The sequence below is a fragment of the Choloepus didactylus genome, chromosome 18 (assembly GCF_015220235.1).
Source record: "Choloepus didactylus isolate mChoDid1 chromosome 18, mChoDid1.pri, whole genome shotgun sequence".
Classification (NCBI taxonomy): Eukaryota; Metazoa; Chordata; class Mammalia; order Pilosa; family Megalonychidae; genus Choloepus; species Choloepus didactylus.
The window spans coordinates 40,461,976-40,471,123 of record NC_051324.1 but is presented as its reverse complement, the minus strand read 5'-3'; the positions used below and the strand labels follow the sequence as shown (position 1 = coordinate 40,471,123).

The window sequence follows — 9,148 nt, the reverse complement described above, 5'->3', positions numbered from 1 at the left end:
AACCAAATAATATAATGGATCCCAAAGCTAAGTGGAAGTGTTTGGATCCTTCCTGACGTCACACCCTTAATTTGTCAGGGTAATTGAGATAAGTCCAAGCTTTTAGTCTTGTTGATGATGTTTAAGAGTTAGCTTAAATTAGACTACCACATTTCCTGCTGTAATTGATGGTCAGATCCTTGAAGACTGTAGGGTTTTCTAATGTCTGCCTATAATTATATAAATCAGTCTGAGGGATCCACCAGTAGAGAAAGAGGCAATTCTTGTCGTGTTCCCAATGTATCTTTTGTATTCTCCTAAGAGCTAAAAGGTATTGTGAGATCATTCAGTCCTGTCCCTTGATTTACAGATGGGAAATGAAGCAAAGATAGGAGAAATGACCACTCCATGGTTAAATGAATGGTAGACCCAGGACTAAAATCCTGAATTTTAGGCTTCTTTTTATTATGTGCCATTATTAGGAGTAGGATTCAGAAAATGGGACAGCATTGCTGGTTAGTTATATTTTCACTCATTTCTAAATTACTTTCCCGTCCCAAATCTGGATTTTCCTTATTCGGTCTAATTTTTTTTGGAGGGTGGGGGGCTTGAGTGTAAATGCTTTGGATAATTTTATGCCTAATTCAAGTCACCTGGAGCAGTAACTCATCAGCACAGATGCTAAAATAGTAGAGAGAAATGTTTTCTGCTGTCTTTATTGTTTTAGCAGAGAACTAGGTTTGAGTTTTCTTAATTGCAGGAAAAAAAACAGCAACTGTATGCTTTGTAATTTAGAGTAAATTTGTTCTCCATCGTAAATTGTTAAGAAATCTGTAAGAACAAATGTCCACAATTCTAATTTTCTGTTACAACTATGAAAATACATGATCTGAAATGCCTTTTTTTTTTTTTTTTTTTTTTTACTTCAATTGCTCTTTTTCACTCTAATTATTATTCTTGTTATTTTTGTGGGTGTGCTAATGAAGGTGTCAGGGATTGATTTAGGTGAAATGCCTTTTATCTTTGTTTTCCTGACTCCATGAAGGAAAACTCCAAGATCTGAACTTAGAAATTAAAACCTGGTTATAGATTTATATGTTCATGGCATTCTTTCAATCTTTCTTCTTTTATTGTTCACAATGAACAAAGAAGAAAATGAGTAAAGAGATTTTGCTGACCCAAAGATGGCTGTGTGAAAATCCAATCTGCATCCTCAATTCCAAATAATTTGGGAAATGAAGCATGATGATAAACAGGAAATTGAAGAAAAAAAAGTAAGTGAAATGTGCCAACCTTCCTTGGCCAACTGGCCTGGGATTAGAGTTTGGAATTTCTGGATTGCAATTTGCCAGAGTTTTAAATATATATTGTATTAATTTGCTCTTTCAATTTGACAGAGTTAATTATTTTACGCTCAAATGGACCCTTATTTTTTATTTCAAGATCAACTTTCAAAAAAATAAAAGGAAGGGCTTGTTGGGCACACTAAACTCCTAGGTGTTTATAATTATTTAAAATTTTAATTAAAATTATTATCGAAGAAAAAGAGGCATAATTGTAACAAATCAAAATGACTCTAGGGCTTCTGGTCCCCAACATTGAATTTTGATCCCTAGAAGCAGAAACTTCCAGCTCTTAGCTGACTCTTCTGAATTTTATCTGCATATTTCTATATATGCTGAAACTATTAATTTTTTCAATTTTTAACATTATTTTCTCTATTGGCTTTCTGCAAAAGGTTTCCCAACCCCCATCCTTCTGAGCTACAGGTGTGGCAATATTTGCATTGAGATAATATTATTAGCACTGAAATTTGTCTTATCCAAAAATTGTGATGTTAGGAAAGTGAGGATAGCGGAAATGTGTTTGTATGTAGTGAGGGACGTTAGCATACATAGATCTAAATCTTTTCTTCTATGGTCAATAGATAAAATAATACCTAAAATTAAAAAGCCAATAAAGATCAAGTGTCTAGAAAAAGAAAAGGAATAGGGCTGATGGGCAGACTGCTCCTTGGTGAATATAATTTTTAAATTAATATTTATTTTATTAAAGAAATATACAGTCATGTTTCTTTTTTTAAAAATCTTTTCTTTACCCCACTGTTAACACTGCCTTCATATTTTATTTGCCTGTTTTCTACTAATTCCTCCCAGTATTCTCTGCTGGAGTTGCATATCTCCTCAAAGTACAGTTAAACATTTTAGGTAATCTACCAGTTCTATTGTTTTCTTGGGGTCATGTCCCATGTAGGGGGAAGGGCAGTGAGTTTACCTGCAGAGTTGGCTTAGAGAGAGTGGGATTAGGGGGCACATCTGAGCAACAAAGGGGTTCTCTGGGAGAGACTCTTAGGCAAAATTATAAGTAGGCTTAGCCTCTCCTTTGTAGTAACAAGCTTCATAAGGGCAAGTCCCAAGATTGAGGGCTCATCCTACTAAGTTGTTAGTCCTCAATGTTTGCGAGAATATCAGTAATAACAACGAGTGGGGAAGTCCAACATTTCCAACTTTTTCCCCAGTTCCTCAGGGAGGCCCTGCAAATATATTTTTATTCTCTGCCCAAATTACTTTGGAATGTATCGAGATTTCGCACTAACCTGTACAAATCTACCAGATCTCACTTCCTATTCAAAGTTCCATCCAATTATGGTGTTTGAATAAACTGACCATACAAGTTAAATTATTTAGTGTGCTACAGAAAATATAGATCCTGCACCAAATAAACATCCCTTCCCTTGGTCTCAGACAGAAGCTGAAGTTTTAAAACACAGTCAGTATCGTCCTTTACCCTGTGACCTGATTTGCCTTTGTTCTAACCAGATCCACGTCATTCATATCTCTAACTGAAGTCTGATCTCTTTTTCAGCTTTTTTAACAGCTGCTCTATGGGGTAATACTGACATTCATAGCTACTGAGCTCTAGCTCTGGGTTTCACGTGTCACACAGATACCCAAAGTTCCAGAGATCGAACAGGATATTCACAAACTGCTCAGCGTCTCAGAATTTGGAGATAACCAACTCAGGAATAGATATAACTGCTGTAAGAGCTTACATTCTAGAGACCATTACAATAAGCATTTCCCCGATAAGTTGTGCTCTAAGATTCAATTCTCAGAGTTTACACATTATAGTTAGTCCATTAGTGAGGCATTATAATGTTTGTCTTTTGTTTCTGGCATACTTCACTCCAAATGCTGTCCTCAAGATCTATTCACCTAGTTGCATTTCTCAGAGTTTCATTCCTTCTTGCAGCTGCTCAATATTCTACTGTATGCAAACACCACAGCTCACTATTCTGTTCATCAGTCGATGTACCCTCAGGCCACCTCCAGCCATTGCAAATTGTGAATACTGCCACCATAAATATCAGTGTGTAAATGTCCATGCATGTCCCTGCTCTCAGATCTTCCAAGTATATACCCCATAATGAGGTTGCAGGACCTTATGGCACTCATATACTTAGCTTCTTGTGGAATCACCACATGGTCCTCCAGATAGGCTACACCATTCTACTTCCCCACCAACAGTTCATAGGTACATCCCTCTCTCCATGTTTTCTCTAGCACTTGTATCCCTCTGTTTATATTTTCCCTGCAATTTTATAGAGATATATTCACATACCATACAGTCATCCACAGTGTACAATCAATTGTTCACAGTATCATCATATAGTTGTGCATTCATCACCTCAATCAGTACTTGAACATACTCATTACTCCAAAAAAAATTTTAAAAAAAGAATAAAAAAGATTAAAAAATTAAATACCATAAATTGCAATGTAATAATAAGTTCAGACAACAATACCACTACCAAGAATCACATACCCCTCCCTTATATCCTCCTCCCATGGACATTTAGCTTTGGTATACTGCCTTTGTTACATTTACGGAAGCATATCACAATGATACTGTTAACCATAGACTCCAGTTTGCTTTGATTATATTTTCCCCCAATACCATCACTTTTTCAACACCTTGCAAGGTTGACATTCATTTGTTCTTCCACATGTAACAACATTTTTATATTTGTACATTTAGTCACCATCATTGACCACTCTAGGTTTCACCAAGCTGTACAGTCCCCATCTTTATCGTCTGTCTTTCCTTCTGGTGTCATACTTGCCCCTAGCACTCCTCTTTCAGCTTTACTCACAGACATTTTTGTTCAGTGAACTTACAATATTGTGCTACCATCACATACTATTATGCTATCCATTTCTGGATCTATAAAATCAATCCTGCTGAGCATTCTATACTCCTTCAGATCATATGCCCAATCTCTACCCTCTTTCTAACTCCTGATAACCTGTGTTCTCAATTTGCAACTCTCAAAGTTTGCTCATTAATGTTAGTTCATATTAGTGAGGCCATATAGTATTTGTCCTTTGTTTCTGGCTAACTTTGCCCAACATAACATCCTCAAGGTTCATCCACATTATTATATGTTCTGTGAGTTTGTTCTGTCTTACAGCTGCATAAAATTCCATCATGTGTATGTACCACAGTTTACCCACTTGTCTGTTGATGGACATTTGGGCTGTTTCCATCTCCTGGCAATTGTGAATAATGCCACTATAAACATTGGTTCACAAATGTCTGTTCGTGTCTTAGATTTCAGTTCCTCTGAGTATATACTTAGTAATGGAATTGCTGGATCGTATGGCAATTCTCCACTTAGCTTCCTGAGGAACTGCCACACTGCCTTCCAGAGTGGCTGCATCATTCTACATTCCCATCAACAGTGAATAAAGTGTGCCTTTTTCTCCACATCCTACTCAGCACCTGTAATTTTCTGTTTTTTTTTTTTTTTTGATAATGGCCATTCTAGTAGGTGTGAGATGATATCTCATTGTGTGTATGTGTGTGTGTGTTTTGTTTTGTTTTGTTTTAGTATTCACAGTAGCTTATTCTTAAATTTAAAACATTTATTAGACTGGTTTCACAATGCCAACATCTTAGACATTAAAAAGCCCTCAAAATAAAAGTTAAAATGTTTAATGTTGTGTAGTATTTAAACATCAGAATGAGCTTCCATCACATACTGCTTTTGAAATGGACAAGAAATATGAAGTACTCTTTTATGTGCAGAGTATTCACCACAATTTGCAACTGTGTATTTATGTTTACTTAGCATCTAGGAAACAATTATGTTTATTCACTAGGTGTGTGGGGTCTTTTCTGTCTGCCCCCTTTAAATCTACTTTCCACCTTGCCTTCTGGTTTATGTTGGGTTTCAACAAATAGGAGCACTAGCAAGAGATCAGAGGGTGGGAAAGAATGAATGTATTCCCTCAATGTCTTAATTTACAAAAGGTATGGAGGAAAATTATGTATTGATTGTAGCTTGTCATGTCATGTGGGTTCAAGTTTAATATATTTACCACCAAAAATATTCATATAAAGTTGCCTTAATCATCATGGATTTCATATACCACCCCCCCTTTTTTTTTGGATCATACGACTTGTGATAAAATTGTCTAACGACTGCTGGATAATTTGTGATAAAATAGCTAAGCACCACGGGACAACTTCAATGACTTATGAACAACAGGAAAAACATGTCAACTGTGGAATTATCTTCAGGAGATGAGCAAGATACTTTAAAATATATGTATCTATTCCAGATTTATATTAAATTCTTTAAAATACACATGTGTGTATCACATACACAGTGCTCTTGCCATCTCTCAAATTAAGTAACTATTTTTGGGTAACGATCCTTGCAGTAAATTTTCTTCTTATTATAAACAAAAAAGCCAAAAATGCATAATTAAACAAAAATACAGATTTAGTTCCCCCACATCCTCAAAGTTAGCTTCCTTTCTTAGTAAGAAACGGTAGTAAGCTTGATAAAAACAGGTAGTAAGCTTGTGCATACAGTTTTTGTCAAGCTTATTCAATTAAAATTTTTTTAAAAAAATTCTTATTAGTGATTGAAAAGAATCTAGTTTTGCTATAAAAAAAAGTAGGTCTCTTTCATTTTGTTCTTAAAAGACTCCTTGCAAAAGTATTTGATAAAGCCACTAACAGGTACATTCCAAATTAACATGAGGTTTTAACGCTGGCCACAACTGATAAGCAACTAGGTATTATCTGTAGTTTCAACTCAGGAGAACTTAAAACTATTCTATTGAGAAACTATTATAAAACAAACAAAAAATATTAACAATGACAACAAAATCACTGACTTCTGATTGAGAAAATGACTATCATTTTTTACCAAGTACCCAATCTCCATGGAGTAAAACTCAGGGAAGGAGACTCACCTGTAGACCCTGATCCAAAGGACTTCAGTTTCTAGAGTACCAAAAAGAACTTATTTTATCTATAGGTAGTTTCCACAGAATAGAAATTAATAAATGTATCTTCAGTGCATGTGAAGTAGAGGTATATATTCTATATAGATTCATCATAAAATAAAAATTTTAGTTTAAAAAATTAAAGCATAATCAACTAAGAATGTAATTTTCCTGGACTGCCTAATAGTTATAAATGGCTCTTACCGTGTTAGTATCATGCACATATATATATATATATGAAACTGCTAAAACTTTAATTTGATGGTCAATAGACAATGCAGTCCCATATTTAGGTTTATTAAAAAGTGACATAGACAAACAAAAGCTGTACAAAAAAATAGCCCAAATCACATCACTGTGAAACACTAATCTTGAGAGAAATTACTGCCTAGGACCCCCTCTTCCTCTACTACGACCACATCTTCCTCTACCTCGGCCTCTTCCTCTTCCTGTAACAGCTTCCCTCTTCTTGGATTTCACCTTAGGTTCAACATCCACAACTAGTGTATCCAGAGGCAAGTTGTCTGGCAGAATAAAATATTGAATATTATTTCCTTGAATACTTAGTGTTTCCAGCTGTACATGTTTCCTGTTTTTCAGGGTCATTTTCACAGCTTTAAGATGTGTATCCATGCTAATGTCCACACCTGTGATGGCTCCATGGACCTGTGTTCCATTCTTCAATTCAATTGTTACAGGTTCACGACTCAATTTCATCAAAAATCTCACGAGCTTCATCACAACAGGGCTGTCACCCTTTTGGTCAGATAGCACACAAAATCTAACAACCGAGGACCGACAGACAGTCTGGGAGTACCAACAGCTGGAAATGCTTACTCCCGGGGTCCAGACATCTCTCATTGTGGTTTTGATTTGCATTTCCTGAATAGCCAGTGAGTTGAGCATCTTTTCATATGTTTTTGAGCCATTTGTATTTCCTCTTCAGAAAAGTGTTATCCATCTCTTTTGCCTATTTTTTAATTGGGTGATTGTCTTTCTGTTGTTGAGTTGTAGGATCTTTAATATATTCTGGATGTTAAACCCTTATCTGATATGTGGTTTCCAAATATTGTCTCCCAAATGCCTTTTCTGCATCGATCGAGATGACCATGTGGTTCTTCCTCTTTGATTTATTGATGTGGTGTATTACATTAGTTGATTTTCTTTTCTTGAACTAGTCTTGCATAGCTGGAATAAATCCCACCTGGTTGTGGTGTATAATTACTTTAATGTGCTGCTGGATTTGATTCATGAGTATTTTGTTGAGGATTTTTGCATCTATATTTATTAAAGCGATTGGTCTACAATTTTCTCTTTTTGTAGTATCTTTGTTTGACTTTGGAATTAGTGTGATGTTGGCTTCATAGAATGAGTTAGGTAGCTTTCCCTCCTCTTCAGTTTTTTTTGAAGAATTTGAGCAGGATTGGTATTAATTCTTTCTTGAATGCTTGGTAGAAATCACATGTGAAGCCATCTGGTCCTGGGCTTTTCTTTTTTGGGAGCTTTTTGGTAACTGACTCAATTTCTTTACTTGTGATTGGTTTGTTGAGGTTGTATATTTCTTCTTGAGTCAATGTTGGTTGTTTATGCTTTTCTAGGAAGTTGTCCATTTCATGTAAATTGTCCAGTTTATGAGCCCATAGTTGCTTGTAGTACCCTCTCATTGTCTCATTTATTTCTGTAAGGTCAGTAGTTATGTCCCCTTTCCCATTTCTGATTGCATTTATTTGCATATGCTCTCTTTTTCTTTGTTAGCCTAGTTAAAGATCCATCAATTTTATTGATTTTCTTTAAGAACCAACTTCTGGTTTTGTTGATTCTCTCTATTGTTTTCCTGTTCTCAATTTCATTTATTTCTGCTATAATCTTTGTTATTTCTTTCCTTCTGTTTCCTTTGGGGTTAGTCTGCTTTTCTTTCTCTAGTTCCTCCAGGTGAATGGTTAAGTCCTTGATTTTTGCTCTCTCTTCTTTTTTAATATAGGCATTTAGGGCAATAAATTTCCTTTTCAGCACCGCCTTTGCTGCATCCCATAAGTTTTTATATATTTTGTTTTCATTGTCATTTGCCTTGAGTTATTTACTAATTTCTCTTGTATTTTCTTTCTTTACCCACTGGTTGTCTAAGAGTGTGTTGTTTAGCCTCTCTATATTTGTGAATTTTCTGACCTTCTGCCTGTTATTGATTTCCAACTTCATTCCATTATGATCTGAGAAAGTGTTTTGTATAATACCAATATTTTAAAATTTGTTGAGACTTGCTCTGTGACCCAATATGTGGTCTATCCTAGAGAATGATCCATGAGCACTTGAAAAAAAATATGTGTCCTGCTGTTGTGGAGTGTAGTAGTCTATAAAAGTTTGTCAAGTCTAGTTCATTTATTGTACAATTCAACATCTCTGTTTCTTTATTGATCCTCTGTCTAGATGTTCTATCCATTGATAGCAGTGGTGTATTGATGTCTCTAACTATTATTGAAGAGGTATCTCTTTTTCCCTTCAGTGTTCTCAGTGTTTCCCTCATGTATTTTGGGGCACTTTGACTTGATGCATAAATATTTATGATTGTTATGTTTTCTTGATGAATTGACCCTTTTATTCATATATAGTGTCCTTCATTGTCTTTTTATTGTTTTACATTTGAAGTCTAATTTGCCTGATATTAATATAGCTACTCTGCTTTTTTCTGGTTGTTGTTTGCATGAAATATCTTTTTCCAACCTTTCACTTTCAGCTTATTTTTGTCCTTGTGTCTAAAGTGAGTTTCCTGTAGACAGCATATAGATGGGTCCTGTTTTAATGGGTTATCATTAAATACATGATAATGCAATAGCTCCCTATCACTATCTCCTTATGTTACTTTATTTTTCTTT

General features: G+C 35.2%; 1 protein-coding gene across 1 annotated transcript; it reads right to left on the bottom strand.

Moving 5' to 3' along the window:
• Nucleotides 1-6,659: 6,659 nt before the first annotated feature.
• On the bottom strand, nt 6,660-7,016 carry LOC119513067 (small nuclear ribonucleoprotein Sm D1-like). The gene is made up of 2 exons (XM_037807920.1): nt 6,926-7,016; nt 6,660-6,802 (listed from the first exon to the last, which is right to left on the bottom strand). Exons 1-2 carry the CDS (start codon nt 7,014-7,016, stop codon nt 6,660-6,662), a joined length of 234 nt encoding a protein of 77 aa, XP_037663848.1.
• Nucleotides 7,017-9,148: the final 2,132 nt, after the last annotated feature.

Excerpts from the sequence above, each read along its gene's own strand:
- LOC119513067 (XM_037807920.1), bottom strand. The coding sequence starts at position 7,016 with ATGAAGCTCGTGAGATTTTTGATGAAATTGAGTCGTGAACCTGTAACA. Across the intron at positions 6,803-6,925 it reads GGTCCATGGAGCCATCACAG|ACAACTTGCCTCTGGATACA; the intron begins GTGTGGACATTA and ends TTATTCTGCCAG.